General features: G+C 34.3%; 3 protein-coding genes across 8 annotated transcripts in view; 1 reads left to right on the forward strand and 2 right to left on the reverse strand.

The window, feature by feature from the left end:
• Nucleotides 1–14,141, reverse strand: part of Ehbp1 (Eps15 homology domain containing protein-binding protein 1) — a 44,434-nt gene extending 30,293 nt beyond the window's left edge. For 2 of the 6 annotated variants that reach the window (XR_016472221.1, XM_090153296.1), the window contains exons 1-14: nucleotides 14,044–14,141; nucleotides 13,630–13,775; nucleotides 13,360–13,567; nucleotides 13,101–13,282; nucleotides 12,680–12,888; nucleotides 12,292–12,614; nucleotides 11,786–12,226; nucleotides 11,459–11,716; nucleotides 10,950–11,403; nucleotides 10,558–10,608; nucleotides 10,288–10,418; nucleotides 10,030–10,222; nucleotides 9,211–9,349; nucleotides 5,798–5,871 (exon numbers count right to left, since the gene is read on the reverse strand). Coding sequence is in view for 5 of the 6 variants with exons in the window: in XM_090153296.1 (XP_090009422.1) it covers nucleotides 5,798–5,871; nucleotides 9,211–9,349; nucleotides 10,030–10,222; nucleotides 10,288–10,418; nucleotides 10,558–10,608; nucleotides 10,950–11,403; nucleotides 11,459–11,716; nucleotides 11,786–12,226; nucleotides 12,292–12,614; nucleotides 12,680–12,888; nucleotides 13,101–13,282; nucleotides 13,360–13,567; nucleotides 13,630–13,733 (2,767 nt within the window). In the remaining variant the exon portion in view is untranslated. Of the gene's footprint in view, nucleotides 1–5,797; nucleotides 5,872–9,206; nucleotides 9,350–10,029; nucleotides 10,223–10,287; nucleotides 10,419–10,557; nucleotides 10,609–10,949; nucleotides 11,404–11,458; nucleotides 11,717–11,785; nucleotides 12,227–12,291; nucleotides 12,615–12,679; nucleotides 12,889–13,100; nucleotides 13,283–13,359; nucleotides 13,568–13,629; nucleotides 13,776–13,875; nucleotides 13,929–14,043 lie in introns of those variants that run through there. The other 4 variants (XM_090153297.1, XM_090153298.1, XM_090153299.1 and 1 more) reach the window with 4 other exon arrangements.
• A 14-nt stretch (nucleotides 14,142–14,155) lies between these two features.
• Nucleotides 14,156–17,037, forward strand: LOC149934746 (protein DENND6B). Its single transcript, XM_090153302.1, has 3 exons — nucleotides 14,156–15,035; nucleotides 15,102–15,856; nucleotides 15,935–17,037. Exons 1-3 carry the CDS (start codon nucleotides 14,430–14,432, stop codon nucleotides 16,344–16,346), a joined length of 1,773 nt encoding a protein of 590 aa, XP_090009428.1. The 5' UTR covers nucleotides 14,156–14,429; the 3' UTR covers nucleotides 16,347–17,037.
• LOC149934747 (uncharacterized) lies at nucleotides 16,813–21,287 on the reverse strand. The gene is made up of 9 exons (XM_090153301.1): nucleotides 21,187–21,287; nucleotides 20,088–20,552; nucleotides 19,951–20,019; nucleotides 19,636–19,831; nucleotides 19,349–19,567; nucleotides 18,936–19,285; nucleotides 18,454–18,872; nucleotides 18,045–18,385; nucleotides 16,813–17,987 (listed from the first exon to the last, which is right to left on the reverse strand). The coding sequence occupies exons 1-9, from the start codon at nucleotides 21,284–21,286 to the stop codon at nucleotides 17,651–17,653; spliced, it is 2,496 nt and encodes an 831-aa protein (XP_090009427.1). The 5' UTR covers nucleotide 21,287; the 3' UTR covers nucleotides 16,813–17,650.
• Nucleotides 21,288–23,216: the final 1,929 nt, after the last annotated feature.

The following is a 23,216-nucleotide window of genomic DNA, read 5'->3' on the forward strand; positions in this document are numbered from 1 at the left end:
CGATTTTAAAAACCCAAAATTAAACAATTTTTAAACTTTATATTTTACATTTATCAGAAGTTATGAAATTTAATCAATACATATTTTAGAATTATGGTTATAGTTTTTAACAAAACGTTTGAAGGCGATTTTAAAAAATGATCGGTATTACAATGAACCAAATAATAAATAATCACAGAATTTATAACAGATTATTGAAAAATTAATAAAATGAAACTACCCGACTTTTTATAAATTCTTAAAATTTCCTAACCATTGTTCATACAACAATTGGCAACCCGATTTCCCTAATATATCCCGGTTTTCCCACGGATATTTCCAGGTGCAAGATTACCACAATTAAAAATAAGATTTAAAGTTTAGCTCTTTTCATGATTGTCATTTGAACTAAATTGGTTCCATATTATCATATAAAAGGTGTAATAAAGTCCAGTCAAATATTGTTATTATTTGTGAAAAAAGGTAGATACATTTTTAAAAGAAACCTTATAATCTGTGCTCATTACGGAAAACTTTCTGAACCCTCAAATTTCCCCGCTAGTGCCGAGGGAAAATTAGACCATGAAGCAAACAAATACATTCTTAATCATAATTATAGGAATTAAATAACTAAATCATAATTATAGGATTAAAATAACTAAATAATAATTATAGGATTAAAATAACTAAATAATAATTATAGGATTAAAATAACTAAATAATAATTATAGGATTAAAATAACTAAATAATAATTATAGGATTAAAATAACTAAATCATAATTATAAGAATAAAATAACTAAATCATAACTATAGGAATAAAATAACTAAATCATAATTATAGGATTAAAATAACTAAATCATAATTATAGGATTAAAATAACTAAATAATAATTATAGGATTAAAATAAATAAATCATAATTATAGGATTAAAATAACTAAATCATAATTATAGGAATAAAATAACTAAATAATAATTATAGGATTAAAATAAATAAATCATAATTATAGGATTAAAATAACTAAATCATAATTATAGGAATAAAATAACTAAATCATAATTATAGGAATAAAATAACTAAATCATAATTATAGGATTAAAATAAATAAATCATAATTATAGGATTAAAATAAATAAATCATAATTATAGGATTAAAATAACTAAATCATAATTATAGGATTAAAATAACTAAATAATAATTATAGGATTAAAATAAATAAATCATAATTATAGGAATAAAATAACTAAATAATAATAGGAATAAAATAACTAAATCATAATTATAGGAATAAAATAAATAAATAATAATTAAAGGATTAAAATAACTAAATCATAATTATAGGAATAAAATAACTAAATCATAGTTTTATAGTTTATAAATATGGCAAACAGGGAAGAGAATAGGTTTGACTGGATTTTAAAGCAAGTGACAGCTCTAATGTAGTACCTGGATAGCTGAATAGATGGCGATGTATATTAGATCCGATTGGTTGAGATTTGCAAGGCTTACATAACTGTGACGCGATTTAGGATTGTACCGTCTACTCTCTGGTATAGACGCATTCACATATTGCCTACAGGGAAATATGCAAAAAGGGGCGAAATCCACCCGAGGTACCTTCCTATTTAATAATGTTTGAGGTAGATGGCGACACTATAAAGTTTATGAAAAATAAACTTTTTTAAAAAGTTAATTAATTACTAAATTATAGTACTTTAAATTCTTATTAAAAATATATAATTTTTGTAATTTAAATTAACAAATTAATTTAACAGTAGTTAACACAATCCGCCATAGATAGCACTATAATACGATTTTAAACTATCCAATCAGGGAAGATAATTTTGTATTTTAAATCTCGACCAAACCGTTCTCCACTAAAACTGAAAACTTTAAACCAATCGTTGAAAATCAAAATTATGACGTCATGTTGCTATCAGAGCGCCATCTACTAACAAATAACGCCATCATCACGTTACCTCGGATGAATTTTACCCCTTTAAAGTCATCTTTGTCCGTTAAAAATTGAAATCGATCTATTTATCACGTCCATCATTTTACGACCGAGGCTTAGCGTCAAATTTTATTTGTAAATTATAATCCATGTCTTTTCAATTGAAAAAAAATAAGTTAAAATAATATAAGGTACGCATCTTTTTATATTTATATCAACAGATATTGTAGTAGTTTTAAGTATTTTTGAAAGAGTTAAGAGTACTTATCTTCGCCGGTTAAACTGAGAAATCTCGACGGGTGATAAAATTAAAACATTTCGCGCTTCGGCTACGATAGGGGGCGATACTTTACGGGGTCATTTTGGTGTAATACGGAAAAGCATCCTACGAGTTTTCTTTGAAGCCGCCACTTCCGGTTAATATATAATGACGAGGCTTAAGTCATAACCCAACCGGAAGTCATAGACTTAAAGTACCTCGATAAATCGTTGCTATTCCTCTTCTATATTTTCTATGATTAAAATATAGATAATAATTTCATAGGATATATTTTAGCGCAACGGTTTACTGTTGGAGTTATTTTTTCTTCCTAAGTTGGTTTACAAACCAACTTGATAATACTATAGAAAATACAAGATAGAAAAATGATATTTTGATATTATATTGTCATTAGACAATCATAGGATATTACTGGAACTATGGGATGCCATCACATCAAATATTTCGCCGCAACCGAATAGTTGAACTAACTAAAACCTGGTTCACACCCAAACAACAGATTCGTGACCGTGTGAACCAGACTTGTTCTAGGCGTATAAGAACTACAAGTGTGATTGCTATATGGCCAATGCAATTTTTTTACTTATCCATTTCATCAGTGCCAAGTAAGTATAACAATTTTCAAAATAGGATTCTTTCAATATAATATCGTCTAACAATTTAAGTGGTCTTCAGTTTCAATTAGCAGAACGAAAGTTAAAATAAAAATTTCGACAATATGGCAACACTTAAATACAATAGTCTCATGGATTATGATAATGCCTCAAGCATGAATTTTAATCAGAGAAAATTTTCAATTATGGTCAATGGGGGTAAGTGTGATCAGGGGGTAAGTGTGATCAGGGGATAAGTGTGATCAGGGGATAAGTGTGATCAGGGGATAAGTGTGATCAGGGGATAAGTGTGATCATAACCTATTATTTCCCCAAATATTATAATAAAATATTTGATGAATGGATATTGAAACATACTTAATTATACACATTTTGCATATTTTCAATATTAATTTAAAATAAATTTAGTTTTTAAAACTTTTAGTTGAAAAATCGTTATACTCTTCTATTTGTGTTTGGAGATTTTATACCCAAAAGAAATATTTTGCAACATTTTTCCTACTTCGCAAACCGGTTTCATATTTTGGTATTTTGTAGTCTGCTTATCGTTTTACCGGCTGGGGAAATTTTGTATTTTTGCACTTATTTTTATAAATTTTACCTTCATACTTATGACTTATAAATCAATTAATCCCTGTGACATACTTATGAATAACATAATCCTTGTGACATACTTATGAATAACATAATCCTTGTGACATACTTATGAATAACATAATCCTTGTGACATACTTATGAATAACATAATCCTTGTGACATACTTATGAATAAATTAATCCTTGTGACATACTTATGAATAAATTAATCCTTGTGACATACTTATGAATAAATTAATCCTTGTGACATACTTATGAATAAATTAATCCTTGTGACATACTTATGAATAAATTAATCCTTGTGACATACTTATGAATAAATTAATCCTTGTGACATACTTATGAATAAATTAATCCTTGTGACATACTTATGAATAAATTAATCCTTGTGACATACTTATGAATAAATTAATCCTTGTGACATACTTATGAATAAATTAATCCTTGTGACATACTTATAAATAAATTAATCCTTGTGACATACTTATAAATAAAATAATCCTTGTGACATACTTATAAATAAAATAATCCTTGTGACATACTTATAAATAAATTAATCCTTGTGCCATACTTATAAATCAATTAATCCCAGTGACATACTTATGGTTTATTAAATTACTCAAGCTTAGTTATTATTTATGTTTTTAACTTGATGCCTTACTGCCTGCTGTAGGAAGTTCCAAAATATATGACCTAGCAGTCACCAAAAGACCACGTTTAAATGAAAAAGGTCTACATTTTAAATTTAGAGTTCCTAAATTTAAACTTGAACTTTTGTGGTGAAGCAAGACCAAAGACTATCTAAGCTATCGCTACATAGACTAGCGTGTTCTGCGGAGAAAAGCATCAGCGCCATCAAGTAGTCGCGGAAGGAAATTTTCGTTAAAAAAATCGCTGCCGGTAGGATGGTTACAAAGACTATATCAGCTGTAGCTATAATCACCCATTTCAAGTTCTATAAACCAAAGATAGATGGCAGAAAAGTGCAACTCATTTAGTTCCTGCCGTGGATACAACGTGGCGCTAGGTGTTAAATTATCAACCTTTCTACGACGCGGAGACGCCAGTCTATGTAGCGATAGCTTATATAGTCTATGGCAAGACGTTAATAGATAAAATATACCTAATGTATTCAATAGTTCTTTTTATAAAATAACCTTGGCCATCTTGTTGAAATGTTGCCTCCCCGCTTCAGCTGTGGATCCGTTTTCTCTCCCACTAAAGACCTTATGAACTCATTCTTAGGCATTGCCTGAACTATTCCAGGGCAACATTTCAACAAGCTGGACAAGCGTAAAGACATTTTATAAAATCAACTATTTTAGTGCCAAACGATATACCGTTCTCGGGTAGTTTTAAAAGTTATAAAGATCTCTTCATCTTAATACGGTTTTCTTATAGAATTCTATAAGCGCAGGAACACTTTGGGGAGTTGTAAAAAGTTGACTGAAAAATATCTCCCAAGATATAGGACGAAAAACTGAAATGATAAGTTGATTGGCATCTTAAAAAGGCGAGTTACCCCCCCCCCCCGTCCGTCCGTTCCATCATCGGCCCTTTCCGGGGTTGCAATGTCTCCTGGGAAATATCGACGAGGATTAGCAGCGCCGACTAAAAAGAGGAAAAACGCGTGCCGGCGCTAATGGCAAACTACGACGCCCGCTAGATGGCGTCCCGCTCCGGCAGCGGCGGGTACAAACTTCACCCGTCCAGCGGACTACGGAGGAAGTAGGCGAAAAGCACGCTCAACTCTTGCCATCCAAGTAAAGAGCCGCCAAAAACTAAACATCCCCGCGAGGCTCTCTCCGACTCTCGCGCCCCCCCTGTCAGCCCCCTCGTTACTGCGGAGGAGCGTCATTGTAGGGGATTACGAGCCTTTCAACTCGGCGCGCGCCCTCGCCATCCTCCCACTAGCAACGCCCTCTCTCGTCGACGGGGAGAAGCTATTAGCGGGGACTCCCGTTACGGGGGAAGCTTAATCCGCGGAACCTTTATTTATTCTACGGCCGTAATAAGGAATCCGAGGTTTGCGCCACAATAACGTCACGCTTTTACGCCTAGGATGAAACGCACCCCCTCGCTACCAGTCGTGTCCTTTTCACCATCTCTCAATGAAAGAGCGTTTTCTTCTTCTTCATAAGCTACCTTCCCGAGTTAAATAGTTTTAAATTGAAGTTAGAAGACCACGGTTTCGTTTAGAGTTTTTATACAAAATATCGAGATCCCTACAAGCATCGGCCGGTTTGCCTCTTAAAGATGTTTTCGTTTCAGATTAAAGAAAAGGAAATTAAAACGTTTGACGCCAGTTTTTTAGGATTAAACAAAAAAATTGAGGCGTCAATTATGGGGCGAAATTAATGTTTTTTCTTACCTTCAATGGACAGCATGACTCCGAGTTCCTGTTTGAGCATTTCGAGTTTTTTCGCCAATTGCCTTTCTTGCTCTCTGCCAAGACAAAAATTATGTTACTATAAGTACCATAAGTAAACATAACAATAAGTATGTCATTTACAAAAAAAATCAACAAACTGATTTTCACGGTTAATGCGCAATAAAGGTTTAGTTCTCAGCAGAGACCCCAAGTGTCAAAATAAGTAAATATACTACTACCATAAGTAACATAATACCAATAAGGATGAAAATAAGCAAAAATGATCATAAACCTGTTTTTCAGTCGATGCGCAATCAAGATTTAGTTCAGCACCGAGACCCCTAGTGCCGAAATATAACCAAGGCGTAAGAAATACTACTAACATAAGTAAACAATTCAAATAAGTATGAAAATTAGCAAAAATTAGTACCGAGATGATTTTCAGTCGATACGCAATCAAAGTTTCGTTCAGCACAGAGCCCCATATTGCGTAAATATACGACTACTTAGTTTGGTTGTGAGTGTCGAAAAAAGGTAGTGCGGAAATTAGCATTGAGACAAAAGTAAATGTCATACTTATTCTTATGATACTACTAATTACATGTCCATAATGAGATATTGTAAGCGCGATTGCGATAAACCAATACAAATAATTAAAAAAATCCCTTTCAGTTTAGGTAGAGCCAACGTGAGAAGTTAATCAAATTTCGTCTACACAGTGAACTTTTCGAGTTGGCTCTATGCTCACTGAAAAAGCTAATCGTGAAGAATAAATGGAAATCAAAAATAAAATTGTACGGAATCAATGGAAAGAAATAAAATTGTGCGGAATCAATGGAAATTAGAAATAAAATTGTGCGGAATCAATTAAAATTAAAAATAAAATTGTGCGGAATCAATGGCAACCAAAAATAAAATTGTAAGGGGAAATCCAAAATAAAATTGTAAGGAATAAATGGAAATCAAAATTAAATTGTAAGGAATTAATGGAAATCAAAAATAAAACTGTACGGAATCAATTAAAATCAAAAATAAAATTGTACGGAATCAATGGAAATAAAAATAAAATTGTAAGGAAGCAATGAAAATCAAAAATAAAATTGTAAAGAATCAATGTAAATCAAAAATAAAATTCTACGGAATCCATGGAAATTAGAAACTAATTGTCAAAATTTAATGGAAATCAGAAAAATTATAAAAAATTTATGGAAATGAGATAAAAATTAGAAATCAATGGAATGAAAAAATTGAGAAATCAATGGAAAACAGAAAAACATTATGAGGAATCAATGCAAATAAAAAACATGGAGAAATAAATAGAAATTGTGAAAATAATGGTTTCTCCAAAATAAGATGTACAAGTTAACTACGACGATGTTAAGGGTTCGTATTTTGAATAAAATAAAAGTAACACAATTTACCATAAGTAGTCAGTAGTTGTAGCGGTACTTAGGACAACATCTAATTTTAAACCATTAATTTCAAATATAAAAGAATATAATTTTTTTGGGAGGTAACGTAACCTACATACGAGCCTAGTTGGATCGTAAAAAGCGACACTCTTGTTTGGATGGGACATTGAGAGACCACCCACGCATCAGCGGGAGGGGGGACAGGCCCGGAACTAGCGAATAATAATAACGAGAGGGGTGGGGATGAACACACAATTGATTTCGCCAAGCGTTAATACTCGGCACGCAAGTATAATGTCACGCCTGGAATTTCAAAAGAATGATAATTCGTTTTGCGGCCGACAGGGGTCGTGGAGGGCAGCCGAGCGTTTTATTCGTCGGATTGGAGGCGGGAGGGAGCGAATCGGCACCAGGGCGCGCGGGTGTCGCGGAAACTAATTTCACGTGCCGATGAATCTCGATAGAAAAGAACACCTTTCCCTCGTGGCGGGTTTCAATTTCTGGAGGAGTCCTTTTCTTCGGATAGCGACACGGCGCGACCACCTTCGACGTTTCTAGTTAAAAGTTGAGAGGTAAGGACGCCTCTGTCACGCGGAAATTGGAGCGAAGGGTATTGTCCGTTTTTGGGATTAAACTAACTTCTACCGAAAGTTTAGCTCGAAACGGAATATGAACTTCATGTTTATTGTGGATCAACGAATTTCGCATTTATGCCGCCCGGTTTAACAACAGCTAGGGTTAATTGGCGCTTGTTACGTGATTTAGTTCCTACTTTAGCCGCGGGGTTGGCACTTCTTTGATTATTTTAATAAAAATAAAATCATACGATTTTTTTTAATTTAAATCGGATTTTTTGGATTTTATCGGGAGCTAACAGTTCCACGTCACACGACGTCACCGGTGCTTTTCCTATTGAAAAAAAACTACCCAACTTGGCGGCTACAGCCAAAGCTAGGGAGTGTTAGTTCCCTATTTAATTTAATGATTTTTATACAATTAATGGCTCTTATACTGTATATAATCTTGAATTAAATTAAATTTTAATTAAATTTAATTATTATTTAATAGTTAAGTTTGCTAAGTTTTTCTATGTATAACTAACACTCCGTAGCTTTGGCTGTGGCTGCCATGTTTGGTAGAATTTTTATCAATAGGAAAAAGCATGGGTGACGTCGTGTGACGTAGAACTGTCAGCTCCCTATTTTTGTCATTTTTTATTCCTCGGATTTCCTCCATTTAAATACATTGCGTTATTTAAAACAATGATGAAAATTTCCTTGATTTAAATCAGCCAAGCATGATTGACCGTCAATGGGACCAAAGTTATTAACGAAGGTCTGCCTACTTGTCATAATCGTTGTCGTACGTTTGCTCTCGATCGTAATTTGATCAAAGATAAAATAATTCCCCTTTAATGGCGCCCGACTTCGTTTTGTTAAATTTTCGGTGGGTGCTAAACAGGGTTGGACATAAGGCACTAGTCACAGCATTTAACTACTAAAATTAATTGAAATCTGGGGGCTCACTAGTCAAATTGACTAGTGAAAAATTTACCTAAATAAAAAAAATATTATGTAAGTCAAGTGATAATAAATTCCTATTTTAATTCTGATGGGTTAAGCAAAATGTTGGCTGTCTTTCTTGTTTTTATACCCACTAGTCAGTGACTACTAAAATAAATTCAGATTTGGAGGCTCACTAGTCAGGCTGAATACTAAAAAAAAATTCCTTATGTCCAGCCCTGGTGCTTCTTTAGATTTTTAGTGCATACTCCGCCTTAAATGTTTGCCCAAGGTTCGTAAAAGATATGGCCTTTGCCTATTAAAGTAAGACCCCTCGCGCCATCTAGCTACAAAAACATACAACCGACTAGGACTTATATTTTAGGTGACATCTAGGGGCATTAAATACAACTAAGTCTGAAAAGTATAGCAACAAACCGCCGGGAAATTCAAAACGGACAAAATACGAACCATAAAAACAAGAGAAAAGAATACTTACATAATATTTAGCTCATTTTCTCGTTGAATCAAAGCATTTCTTTTATTTACTAGCACAAACCACTGCTGCATGAGATCGTCACAAAGTGCGCTGTTTGGTTCGTCCTCTTCATCTTCTTCATTCTCACTATTCCTCCTTTCTGTAGAGAAACATTTAAAACAATATTTTTTTCATATTTTGAGGTTTGAATTTATACTGCTCTTTCTTTACTGATAGTGCAATTAATACTGATACAGATTTCGTACTGTTATGGCAAATCAATGTAATAAATAAGATCGCTTAGCTATGTACGTTATATAACCAGGGTTTGTACGAAATTTTCGGATTTCAAATCACTGACTTATCCAGGTTATCCCTGATCAATTTTTGCCAATATCCCTGACCTTTTTGGTAATATTCTTGATAATTTTCATCATTTCATGTTTTCAAATATCACAAAATGAATTATATTTAATAAGAAAACACTGAGATCATCTCTCTCCTCTCTCGAGAAAAGGTGCCAGCCATGAGCGCGCAAGAGAAGAGACTTCATTTTCTCTGCGATGCAAAGTTTGTTGACTAAGAAAATCCCTGACTTTTTACAATATTATTTAAATCCCAAAATTTTTACGATATTTTTTATATGCCTGACTTATCCAAGTTATCTAGCTTAGAAAATTGTTTTAAATAATAAAGTAAAATCTTCATTGGTCCCCATTAATCAGTAAATTAAGCTGATTAACTGAACAAAGCAATATCATATTTTTTTGCGCCCGCCATTAAACTAATCCACTTCATATAGATGAAAAACTTCAAAAATTAGCTCACAAAAAAATTTACCTCTTTTCTCACTGGCCATCACGAGTTTTATCTTAGCTTCTAAAACAGCGGCTTCTTTCGTTATCCTCTCTTGCTCCAACTCCAAAGCGGTTCTTTCACTGTCAATATCAATCTCATCCTCATCTTCGAGATAGCTACGAGACTCGTCAAAAAAGGAGCTTCTCTCGTTTTTTATTGTGGTATTGGCATTTTCCTACGGGTCGGTAAAAATGATATTTAAAAATCTTCAAAATATACACATCACAATTTAAAAATTACCCTATCGGGTGTCGTGAGATTAATATTCGTAGAATTGCCATTCTTTTGAGAATCAGAAAGTTTGCCTTCGCGATTTGGAGAAGCCGAAGAACTGCGAGAGTTATTCATAGTCCCTCCACTATTTTCATTTTCTAGATAATAAAATCCATTATGAAAATATGTAACCTAAACATTTATTAAATATATTTAGAAGTAAAAAAAGCAAAATGACAAAAACCAGCCCCAATTATATTTTTAAGCCACTTAAAAAGCTGTTTATTTCCAGCTCACCTAAATTTGGCTTAGTGAATTGGTAGAACGAAACACCAAGTGATCCACCAGCTGCGTATTATAACAATGACGGATGGAAAGCAGAACAAAAACAAATTTGGAACAAAATAATAGAAAACAAAATTCAGGCAAAAATCTACTGCAAACAAAAAACTGAAAAAAAGTAAACTACAACCAAATAAAACTACTAATAATGTATTAACAATTTAATCTATAACTAATTATCTAATGGTGTCCATTAGCAATTGTTGACTAATTTCTTTAAAATACTGATTGTGTAATTTTAATTTATTTAAATAAAACCAATCAGCTCACAAAATAACTGTGAAATTGCAACCAGACAACTACAAATTACTAATGGACACCAAATGAAACAAAATGCAGGTAGTTACCTAATGATTTACTGTTAAAGGCATTGTTGTTTACTACAGGATTATTATTGAGGGATGAATGGTTGCTCCTAGATGATTTTAGGCCTCCACGGCTACTGGAATTACTTGCGAGTTTAAGCTCTCTCAAAACATGGAAATTACCCCTTTTGGCTTCTTCTATCAATAATTTTGCAGTCTCCCTTAGCTTATCTTCACGTTCGAGTTTACCATCTTTTTTTCCGGTCAAATCATCTTGACTATTCAACGATTGAGTTTTGCCTATCCTTGTTGGGGAAAGATCGAGAATAAAATCGTCAGTAACGTCTTTCGGAGCTAATTCTCGATTAGTAACAGGATCAGGTGAAAGAGACATGGGTGAGCCCATCAAATTTTCTTCCTCTTCCCCGTCAGAATCAAATGGATTCATTAATTGCTTGCGGGTCATTAGCTTCGGTTTTTCTTCAATTTTCTTTTCCTTTAAGGTTAAAAGTTAATAAATATTAAATGTTATTCAGTTAATATTCACCAACCTTTTTCTCAGGAACACTTGTATTTTGTTCAGTATCACGTTCTTTATTGCAATAACTATCGGCCGATTGGCTTCTGGACATGGGAGAGCTTTGGTTGACACTTTTAACCTTCCTTGAGTTAAGAAACTTGGGTAAGCGACCGCGTATCTCGTTCAGGGGTTTCTCAAGCTTAGAGAAGGTTGAGGAAATGTTATCTTTGTGAGACTGGGGCACCGATTCTTCTTTACACCTATTGTCAAAATCAGTTGAATTCGAACGCTGCAATTTAATAAAACAAAACCACAGAGTTACTATTTGTGAAAGAGATTGAAGAGCTATTTTGCTTACTCCTTGATTAACGAAATAAAACTTTTTCTCTTTATAGGAACTATCAAAATTTTCAGTCTCATTAGGTTTGTTAATCTCTTTCTGTTCCGAATCGAGGGAGCCCTTTTCTTTAGGAGTCTTTTTGCTTTCGGAGTTAGGAATTGCTATGGATTCAGTCTCTAATTTCCTGATTATTTCTTTGGCATTATCAACCACGTCCTCTTCTTGCTGGTTGCTGTTACGGCGACTACCAGAACCAACAGAATCTTGCTGTTCAAGGACATAAGTCGATTCGCCACTTCTCCTACCAATGTGCTTCACTTTGACTTTTTGACCCGTAAAATGCATTTTTAATTGGTAGAGATAAGTCATGACGGCCAGCTTATCCGGAACCGCAAGAATCACCATGTCAGCTGGTTCTATAACTTTTGGAATGCCTAAAGTCGCAGCAGCGTCGAAAGCCTGTAATTGAAAAGATAAATCAATATTTTCTACCTTTGAGGCATAAATTATAAAGTTAATCCAACCATTTTACAATTTCCTTTAATATCATGGGGTGACAAGGTGTCGTATGATATTAGTTCTGGATGAAAATTATGGATAATGGCGCAAAATGCTAGTCCATTACGCCAAGAAGTTGTCATATTTGTCACTTTAATCCCACGATACCCTTTAGTAACATTCTTGCACCAGCTTAGCAAATCTTCACTAGTGTTACTATTTTCCGTTGATGTTGTTTGAGTAATGGAGGTAATTCCGGTTGAAATTTCAATGTCTTTTTGAACTGCAGCTTCTTCACTCGTTCGTGCACATTTAAGAAAGTTTGCATCAATATCGGGTGGCAATTTATCTAAACGTTAAAAATATTGTTAAAATGGAATGCAGCAGCGACAAACAAAGAACTTTTAAGCGTACTTGTTTCACTAGGTATATCTTTCTCACTATCACTTTTTCCACTTGCTAGTAACGCAAATTGAGATGCCAACTGGGATATTTCAGCTTGAGCTTTTTCTTTCTGTGGGTCAGGAGCCGCGTCATCATCAAAGTCGTCTAAATTTCCAACATCATGGTCTATTGGGGCCGCCAAACTTAACAAACTCGCAATACTTTGCATATCTTCATCCCTTTATTAATATTATAAAACTAATTAGTTTAAACTTTTTCACATGTGAATTTTCAACAAATTATCTTATAACGTTTAATTCGAAATTTTCTTTTTATTTTCTATTAAGAATTTAAGTCATTCAGAAAATTCCAAAATATTTTTTTCAAATAAACTAAATAAAAATAAAATGGCAAACATTAAAACACACATTGTAATTATTCAGAAACTCACGTTGCTTTTCCTTCTTTCAAAAATACACACGAAAGCGTGAATGTTAAGGTGGCTTCAGTCACTTTCTTTGAGCTAGGTTTTAATTTAAGACGAACTTCATTTTGAGTTGGTTCGATGCTGGCATACTGAGCCATATTAATTGTGCCCACAGCTACCTGCTGCCTTTTCCCAGATGTCGATACCTTTATTCAATACACAACAAATGTAAGTTTCATAGCTACACGAGAAAAAAAAAGTTCTATTATAGAAATTAATTAACATTTTCTATGACAAAAGTCCATTCTTTATCCTCAAAAATATTGGTCCGTTGATCTTTGAAAAGAGTAACGGTAACTTCAACATTTTCGGGAACAGTCCATACAAGCATGCCTCTAAGTGGATTTCTCAAAGCCGGTTCCCATGGTCTTGCCGGAGTGCAATATCTTCTGCTTCTTCGGGTCCACACTACGCTTAATTTGTTTGGTTGCCTTGAATAAGTGATAAAAATTTGTACTAATTTAATGTTTTTATTAGAAATTTGTTACACAACCATTTTTTAGATCCTTCGACAATCAGTTCTTGATATGAAGCTACGAACTGAAACTTGGCAGCATGTTTATTAACTCTCTGCAATCGTTTCCAAACCGAAGACATTTTCTGCCTATTTCCCTTATAGTTTTAGCTTCCTTTTACCACCTACAAGTAAAAAAAACTTAAGTCTTGCCATGATCTACTTAAACGCACGAAAACGATTTCCCTAAGCCAAAATAAGCTGCCAAAAACATCAATGACTGACAATGTCAAACAAAAACCAAAATCCAAGGCCTATAAGCTTTAAGTTTAGATTGGTTTCATGTACCCTAAATGATTTACCTTAAATTGTATGAAAGATAAGTAATAAAAGCCATACTTTTGAAATAATTTTAAATTTAATTATCGATATAATATTTTTTAGTTAACTTACATTTTCTTATTGAGTGCTGTTTTCAAGGACTTTCTCGAGTATTTCTTTCTTCGAATCGAATCTGCAGGGTAGCGTAGAAATTTCTTGGGAATTGTAAAAATAGTAGTATAGGCTATGCTGCAGGCTTCAGTATTAAAAAGTCATTGGATAAAGGACAAACACAATTGATACTTTAGTATGATTAATCCCAGATATTGTAGTATTTCTCCGTATTAATTGAAGGAATTTGTTATTTCCTCCGTTGTTAATATTTTCCTATACATTGGAGAGCGAAACCCTTCATTTTTCCTTAAAATGATGCGGATAAGTATTTTTTCGAATGTTAAAATAAGGTGCTTTAGTCAAATAGTATAAATTATTAAAATAACTACAATTTCTAAATAATTATGGAATCAAAACCAAGGCTTAGGGCAACTAGTGTTGATTTGACAGAAGCTTCCATTTTACCTTGGGACCGATTTTTCCAGTGGGTATACGGAATTTGTGTTGTGACTTTCGATCTAGAACTTGGTCAGGCATTGGAGTATGTCTACCCCTCCCACATCCGTCTTACAGAGAAAGAAAAGACGAGCATTTGCTATCTAGCATTTCCAGATTCTAACTCAGGATGCATGGGAGACACTCAGTTCCACTTCCGCGTGCGTCAGTGCAAAACAGCTGTGCACAGACTGGGTTTGCTTAAAGCTCATCGGGAGTATAACAGGTCTTGTCAAATTGCCTTGCAAGTGGACTCCGAATATCTGTTTGGTTATGTTTATTTTCGCCAAGTCAAAGATCGTAGTATCCGACGAGGCTATTTCCAAAAATCGGTTGTGCTTTTGACCAAGCTTCCTTTCTTCAATCTCTTCACTGAAATCATGGATATATTGGCACCGCAGTATTTTGAGCATGGTGAACCTAGCATAGAGGCTGCTTGCCAAAATATGGATCGTTGGCCATCCCCTAAACCTGGCACTACGTTGAATCTTCCAATTGTTGGAATTGTTTTTCAGGTTTGAATATTTAGGCGAACTAATTAAGTAATGTATTGAGAATCATCCATTTGTTAATATTTTTAGGTGAGGATACCTAGTCGTCTTGATAGACCAGGTGGCTCTTCTCCCACTGGTTCTTTCACACCCTCGCAACCATCTATAAATAGATCTGTGATAACTGCCCCGACTGTATTGCAAGCCCTACACGATATTGATTTGTTTGGTTGTTTCGTCCCAGTTCTCTCACATATTCAGTTGCTTTGGGAATTAGTTTTGACAGCTGAACCAATAGTAGTAATGGCAACATCACCGCAAGTGTGCTCAATGATAGTCCAGGCTTTATTGAGCACAATATGGCCTTTAAAATTTTGCGCTGACTATAGACCTTTCTTCACGATTCACGATAGTGAATTCAAGGAATATACGACCAAAGCTCAAGCACCACCTTCTGTCATATTAGGAGTGACTAATCCTTTTTTTACAAAGACTCTAAATCACTGGCCCCACATTATACGACTCAATGATTCTTCAGTAGTTTTTGGAAGCAATTCTAATCCTACATCAATTCCATCAGGAAATAAGCATAAAATAAAAAGGGCTGAAAGTATTAAAACTTTAGACTCGAAGCCAGGACTTTACACCTGTTATAAACCTTTTCTTCATAAAGACAAAGTGGTACTAAAGAAACTATTGAAAGGAGTACAAAACAAACGACCTCTCGAAGTTCAAAATGTTCTATTGAGAAGGTATCTCTTAGAACTTACTCAGAGCTTCATCATTCCTCTTGAACGATATATGGCTAGCTTGATGCCTCTGCAAAGAAATATATCTCCCTATAAGTAAGAGTATTAATTTATATACCGAATCTTTTTACCTTCCTTGTAAGATGATTATGATTATTTTTTTTGTTTCAATAGAGGAACACCAATTCCAAAACCGTTCAATCAAGATGACTTTCTAAAAACATTGGAACAATCTGGACCTCAGTTAACAACAGGCATCAAAGGCGACTGGGCTGGTCTGTATCGTCAGTTCTTCCGTTGCACCAATTTTGCTGGTTGGTTCAATGCTCGCTACGAAGAAGTTTCACAGAAACTACAAGCTCTTCATCTGGAAGCCATGTCAGATGCAGATTTAGTTCACTGGGTGAGAGGCAAGGAAGAAGTTGAAGTTGTTGATCTGGTTTTGAGGTTGAAAGATAAATTGGCAGCTGCGTCCAGAGAAGAGTTGCCAGTTTCAGAGTCTACGGTGGAAAAACTCCAAGGGCATATGGCTGGCATCATTGAAACATTGCCTGATGATTTGAGAGGGGTGCTCAAAACAAGTTGATTACAAGCTAGGCCTATTTTAAACATATATTTGTATATAATCCGAGGAGTCCTGGAATAATTTTATAAAGCAAATAATTGCGCGACACACTAGTGGTTCTAACAATCTTGTATAAAGAGGAACATATTTATTTATAGCTTTTAAAATGATTGGATAATCAAAGCGAATGGTTCGAAAAGCTTTATAATATAGCTTTAGGCACGAATTTGGAATTTTATAGATCTGTTTTTAGAGAACTCACTTAAGCGTGATGAGATATACAAATAAAAAGTCAGATATTTTAAATGTTAAGAGTACAATTAAATCACCAACGATTTTTCCCCGTTAACTTATTTAGAACCACTAGATTACTTTCCCTATGGTTTTGTATAAATTTCTGTACATGTACTTATTTAAATCATGTCAAACTGTAACCCTGCCATAATTTACATTTTTTTATAGTTCGTTTTACACATTTTTAATTGACAGTGTCTACCAATATTAGTAGTGTACATGTACAAAAATGTATTAATATAAGATAATGTTAAAGAGAAAAAAGCTAAAGTAAATGGACTACTGGCCTTTTTTTTTAAAGACTACAATCATAACTTTTATTTCACTCTTGGTAATGAAATTTAAATATTTTGATGATTTAATAATCATCTTTTGTGTATAGAAAAATAAAAAGTGCCTACTGGAAAATTAAACTTTTGGGTAAATAATTTTTTACTAGCAGAATTTGGCTTCTTTTTAAGGTTAAATAAATTAATGAAATTTTATCTTAAACCTGGAGAAAAGGGTTAATAAGTTGCAAATGCAGAAAAAAATAGTAGTTATTGGGCTCTAATGGATGTAACAATTTGATATCCTAACATTTTATCTGTACAGATTTCCATAATTCTACTCTAAGTTTTTTTTTAACTGTACTGAAATAGAACAAAAATACTAAATGCACTTAAAAATATCGCAAAAAAGAAATGAGGATTTCCTGTATTCTATTTTGGTAGAAACAGGAGCAATTGAAAAAATAGGCATAAACATTGACAATATTTAACAGGTAAATTCTGTACAGTATGAGAAAATCTTTTGTTGAATATTTATATATATACAATTGTACCTTACTCTCAAAAAACTATTTTAATTTTTCCAGTGGAAAAGGGGTTGCGTTGAAGTAACATTTTTACTTCCAAAAAGGAGATGTTTTTTAATATAACACAAACTACCGGTTACTTTCAGGCTTCTGTTTAACCACCTATATTGAAAAATTATGTTTTGTATATTTAAAAAAAGATATCAAATAAGAAACAAATAACAAAAGTAGATTCTCAGTCATTGGAAAGCTCATTTATGACTTGAAAAGCTACCGCCTCTGGAGGGGATTCCAAATATGACCTGATCTCAATTTCTTGAAAATGAACTTCAGGTTCCAAACAAGTAGCCATTGATTCAGGCCATTGAGTTTCTTGGTCTTTTTTCATGGCGCTGCTGTTATTGAAAATGATAGGCATTTGCTTAGAAGGCGAATTCGCTCCACTTTTCCTACGGGGGTTCGTACGGACTTTGTAGAATTCCTCCAGAGACAGGGTCACTATACCCTGTGCTGTTAAAATTTTGCCGTGACGAGTTTTCAAATGCCTTTTATAAGTGTTTCTTGTTTTGAATCTACAGAGTAATATATTTAGAGACGCACCAAATAAAGTTAAGGTTGAAAATGTTTACCGTAATCCACAATCGGTGCATTCATAAGGAGTTTCTCCAGTATGTCTTCGAAGATGTTCTTTGTAATGACTCGGGTGACGAAAATTACGTCCACAATCTTCGCAAACAAACCGGCTTTTGTTGTTATGAATCAGCATGTGGTAGTTCAAGCTGTGTTGCCTGGTGAAAGTGGCTCCGCAAATGCTGCATATAAATGGTTTAATTCCAGCGTGGCTACGGTAATGATACATCAACGTGGCTTGGGCCGTAAAAGTTCTGTTTTGACAAATTTTGCATACGAGAGCACCCCTTTCTTCCTTACGTCTGGTCCTTAACAATCTTATGTATTTTAACGCCAATTTCTGAAAAGAATAATTGTAGTTATAGCACTCTTAGCCAATAACAAGAAATGAGTTTTATTTGATTTTACCCTTTCAGACTCTTCCACTCCATCTGGGGGCATAAATTTTGTCAACGGAGGTGGTAGGCAAGAGATATCGGGAGTAATAGTTTCTGCGGAAATACTGGCCTCTACCACTTCTTGGTAGCCATTCAAATGTATAATAGTGCCATCTTCATTTGTTGCATACATCCCTTGGGGGTCTTCATCAATCTGATCAATTGTAGCCAGAGCTCTTTGCTTTTCTAATTCTTCCATTTTATTTTGATAAAGTCTCATTGCGACTATGTTAGGATCTTCAGGGGCTTCATCGGAAATGGGTTCCATCTCCTCAGGCACAATAATTTTGTGCATTTTGCGAACTCTAGTTTGCTTTTTCTTTTGAACAGGTTTCTCAGACGTTGAATCTAACACTCTTAGCATTCCACTACTGTCAGTTGCAGATGATCCTTAAAATGTTTAAATAAATTGAATTAGATAGTGTCTAAATAGCAACCTATAAAAAAATTTACTTTTTTGATTTGAAGTTGGTTTGTTTTCTTTCACTTCAGTAATCTGAGCGATATTTGGAAGTAGTGGAACGTATACAAAAGGAAATGAGGGAGTTGCAACAATCAGTTGAGGGTTTTCGTACATAATTCCCCTTGTTTTATTAGGAGGCTCCGCATCTTTCTTCGGATTAGCCTCTTCTTCATCAGATGAGACACAATATTCAAAGTGAACTGTTTCAATGCCTCTCTTTTTGCCCAATACTGAAGTATATTTATGGTCGTGGCCTGGTTGTTCCAAGGTATCTATTACGTGTCGAATTGAATCATCTTCCCGTTCTCCTCCATCTTCCAAAGCAGCTCCAGCAATAATTCTAAATTCATATAAATATTAAATCCAAAGAAAAAAGTAATAAAACTGTATAATATTAACCAACATGTTCGTCGTAGTCATGTTATCAACATTTTCATCCACTTCAATTTCTTCAAATATTTCTTGTTCTTCCTCTACTACGTCATCATCATCAGTTTGATTCTCATCATCATCGGACTCAGATTCTTCAGTATCAGGCTCACTTTCCTCATCATCAGTGGGCTCAGATTTTATAATAAAAGGCAATATATATTCTGTATTTAAATTTTTTGACTTTTCAGACCTGCGAATTAGTTAGAAAGTTTATAATACATAAAATATAAATAAAATATTTTCTCCTTTTAAACCTACACTTTAGTTGTTTCTTTCTTGACATTTTTGGTTGTTTTTTCAACAGCTGGAGATTTTTTGGTTTTTGAAACTTTAGTTTTGCCTGATTCGTCCTTTTTATCTTTGGATTTATTTGCAGTCGCTCTTTTAGGAGTAGTGGTGGTAGATGGAGGTGTCAAAGCTATTGAACTTTTTCGTTTTCCTTTTAGCAAACTCTCTGCACAAAGTTAAAATAAAGTATAAAATGTCACAAATGTTAATTGTATTGTCCTCGCGTAGTAGCTAAACAAACACCAAATATAATTCTAATCACAAGCATAAACCGTAAAAATCAACCTTGAAGTCTTTTCATCCTAGCCTGTAAAGGTTCTGCCATAAATTTAACTTTGTGGCTTCTTGTTGAAACTGATAAACAAACATAAGAATTTTAATATACGAAGTGGCCTCCTTTCTTTCATTTAATGAAAACTAACCATTGGCTTCTGCCAATAGCTCCGCTATGTGTGTAAGGAGATGGGACTTCATTTGCAACCTGGCTTTAGCTTCATTTCCAAAGCTCTTAAACATTGCAGAACATTTATCAGGCACCAAATAACACTTATAAGAATATTGGCGCCGAATTTCGTCGCTTTTCATTTCGGCAAACATTTGCAATAGCATTTTGTCAGAAAGCACCCGAATTTGATCAAGATTGAGGAGCTCGGCTTGAAGCATGAGCTTCTCGCTAGCGGTTAACGCCGTTTTGTTTCTAGCCTCCAACAATTTTGCCTTCTTGGCAGCCGCAGCTGCGGCTCTTTTTCTCGCGTGGAAAGCTGGATCATTTTGAAGAGTTGCTGAGGCGACTTCGGCTAACATATCCAATAGAGGAACTGAACTTAAATCACTACGACTCGCCCTACTCATTCCAGAGCGAGATTTACGTGTAATTTTCCCTGTTCCTGAAATTTTACAAACAGGTCACCCTTAGTAGTTCCAAGTTGTTTTGAACTCATAATAGGAATTTTTTACAACAATACCAACCATTAATCACAAATATTTTTCAAGAAAAAAGTACTACCATAAAACATTTACAAGGCACATTTTTTTGGTTCCTTAACTATTGGACATATTTAAGTAAAGTTTACAGAATATCAAGTACAAAATAAAAATCCTATCAAACAACATCATGGAGCAAATTAAGCTAGGTTCAACCCTCAAACCATTAAAATATAATGAAAGGAAATTCCTTATACGAACAAAAACCTTCTTTGCTTAACATTATTTCACATTTATTACACACAGGAATTGAATATAAGTAACGTCGATTTGGATGTTTGTACTCGTAAAATAGTCGTCTGCACATAAAACTGATAATTTTTCGTTAGCTAAGCCTAAAGGGTCGTAGAAAGGTTTCCTTGTAAGCCCCCACAAATCCCGTAGGTGTAAAAAGGGCGCCATAGCAGTCGACGTAGCAGAACAGTGAGTTAAAAACATTAGATTATCGTTGGATTTTAAGAAAAAGGGCAAAATTTTGTTGAAAAACGAATTGCGTTGCAATAAACAGTAAATTTATAAAATATTTTACAGCCTTACCCGATAAATTTTCATTTTTCTTGTCCAGTTTCATTAGCCTTTTGGATCTCTTAACGGTCGCCATTGTCACTCGTCTGCTAAAAAATGAGGCGAAAAACATGTCACGTGACCTAAAATTGGTTGAGCTCCTCGCATGGTTGCAATTGTGAAACGGTTATAAAGAACTAGGCTGCGTCCTCTTATTGCGGCGTTGTAGCCACTATAATTAAAGTTAATTTGAATAGAATAGAATATAACTTTAAGTTTGTAAATTTGGATAACAAGATTAGTGTCAGAAGATTTTTAACTACTAGTTTAGAATTTTAAACAACAAAATGTGCGATTTTAATGGCGTGTACTTTGAAAAACACTCCCACGACTCTTCTACAAGAAGAAGAAGAGTCGTGACACTACTAACAATTGACTCAAACGTTTAGGAGCAATGGCTAAGAAAAACTATGGTGGCTTTGATGACTATCTTTGAAACAGGCGTGATGTGGCAAGCTAAACTCGGCACCGATTTGGCGTTAAGCATTGTCTCGAATTCACTTCACTTTTGTGCTCTTTTTAACCATGTAGATTCGTGATTTTACGCGGAAATTGAACATGAAGAACGTGACAGATTCACCACGATCTTCAGTGTGGGAACTAATCGGGGTTTTCTTAAACATTCGGCTTCTGGTAACTTAGTGGTAAATCAATTTTCCGACTGAGTGTCCTTCGTGCAATTTCTTTCGGCGGCGCGGCTTCTTAGCTTCGGCAGCCAGCGAGCCAGAAAATCAATTTGTAAAAACGCGCCAGGTTCAAATCTTGCCCATTTCTCAAGACGCATTCGTGGCACATATAGTTTCCTGATCTTCGTATACCGCTGATGTTACTCATAACATGTTTCTTTGCAGATCCCTCTTGTTTAAAACAAATCAGCCAAACCGTGATATTGGTTTCCCATCGAGATATAAATATATTTAAGGACCAAATATCTTGTCCACTATTTTCCCAAGTTGAAATTGTGAACGCGAATGCTTTTTATTTCATACCTATTGATTTGTATTTCAAAAAATCGTCTGCTAACGTAAGTAAAAAAAATCGTGTGGAACTTCATGCTTGTGATATTAAACTAATATTAAAAACACTTTTATTGTTTGCATGAATAAATTAAAACAATAAAAAATTGTAAGTATATACACAAAATCGCATTACTGACATACTATTTCATATACAAGAGGTATGTCATAAATTTAAGGCGTGTTCTTTGGGTTTTAATGAGTCAAAAATGTCATATTAGCTAGCTAGCTGATTATTATTAATGCTTTATAGAGTTCTAGGCCCACAAAACCGGCCCCAAAACAACGAAATAGCCCGTAATGTGAAGTTCGGTATTCTGCCTTGAGCCCAATTGTTTCCATTTATTATTCATTTGTTTTTAACGGTGAAGTGATAAACACAATAACATATTCCAAAAGTTCATTATTGAATTAGCAGAAGTGTGCTAAGTCCTACAATGATTGTATTAATGCAAAGTTCAATTATTTCAAAGAATCGAGTTAAAGACCGTTACTAGATCTCCGCACATTTGCCGCTGTTGACAGCTGCTTGAGAGAACACGGACCAATTCAAGCAGGACAAACTCGTGAGAGAGTGCAAAACGTACCAGAAGACCTTGAGGAACAGGTACTTACATCAAATTTCCTTCAACTAGTTTTTGATTAAGACATGTTATTCGATATGATTCGTCTTACATTTTTGTTAAGTAAACTACTTTACCAAAGTGGATTTAAATAATAATTACTTTAGGTTCTTACCATTGTCTAAAACGATCCTGGAACAAGAACCTGGCAAGTTGAGAGACAATTGGGTGTAAATCATGTTACGGTTTGGCGAATTTTGCATGGTCATCAATTTCACCCTGAACACCTTCAAAAGGTTCAAACTCCGAACAACGCAGACTATCCAAGACATGTTGACTTTTCTCAGTGGTTTGTTGACAAAGTAGGTCGTGACCATCAGTTCTCGAGTATTCTGTTAACAGACAATTACGCCAATTTTTCCCG

The sequence above is a fragment of the Leiobunum rupestre genome, chromosome 7, assembly GCF_980474605.1.
Source record: "Leiobunum rupestre chromosome 7, qqLeiRupe1.1.hap1, whole genome shotgun sequence".
Classification (NCBI taxonomy): domain Eukaryota; kingdom Metazoa; phylum Arthropoda; class Arachnida; order Opiliones; family Sclerosomatidae; genus Leiobunum; species Leiobunum rupestre.

Coding starts and splice junctions, on each gene's coding strand:
- LOC149934746 (XM_090153302.1), top strand. CDS start 14,430: ATGGAATCAAAACCAAGGCTTAGGGCAACTAGTGTTGATTTGACAGAA. Junction 15,036..15,101: donor TTGTTGGAATTGTTTTTCAG/GTTTGAATATTT, acceptor TAATATTTTTAG/GTGAGGATACCTAGTCGTCT. Junction 15,857..15,934: donor AGAAATATATCTCCCTATAA/GTAAGAGTATTA, acceptor TTGTTTCAATAG/AGGAACACCAATTCCAAAAC.
- LOC149934747 (XM_090153301.1), bottom strand. CDS start 21,286: ATGTTTTTCGCCTCATTTTTTAGCAGACGAGTGACAATGGCGACCGTT. Junction 20,553..21,186: donor GAAAAATGAAAATTTATCGG/GTAAGGCTGTAA, acceptor GTAAAATTTCAG/GAACAGGGAAAATTACACGT. Junction 18,386..18,453: donor GAGTGGAAGAGTCTGAAAGG/GTAAAATCAAAT, acceptor TATTCTTTTCAG/AAATTGGCGTTAAAATACAT.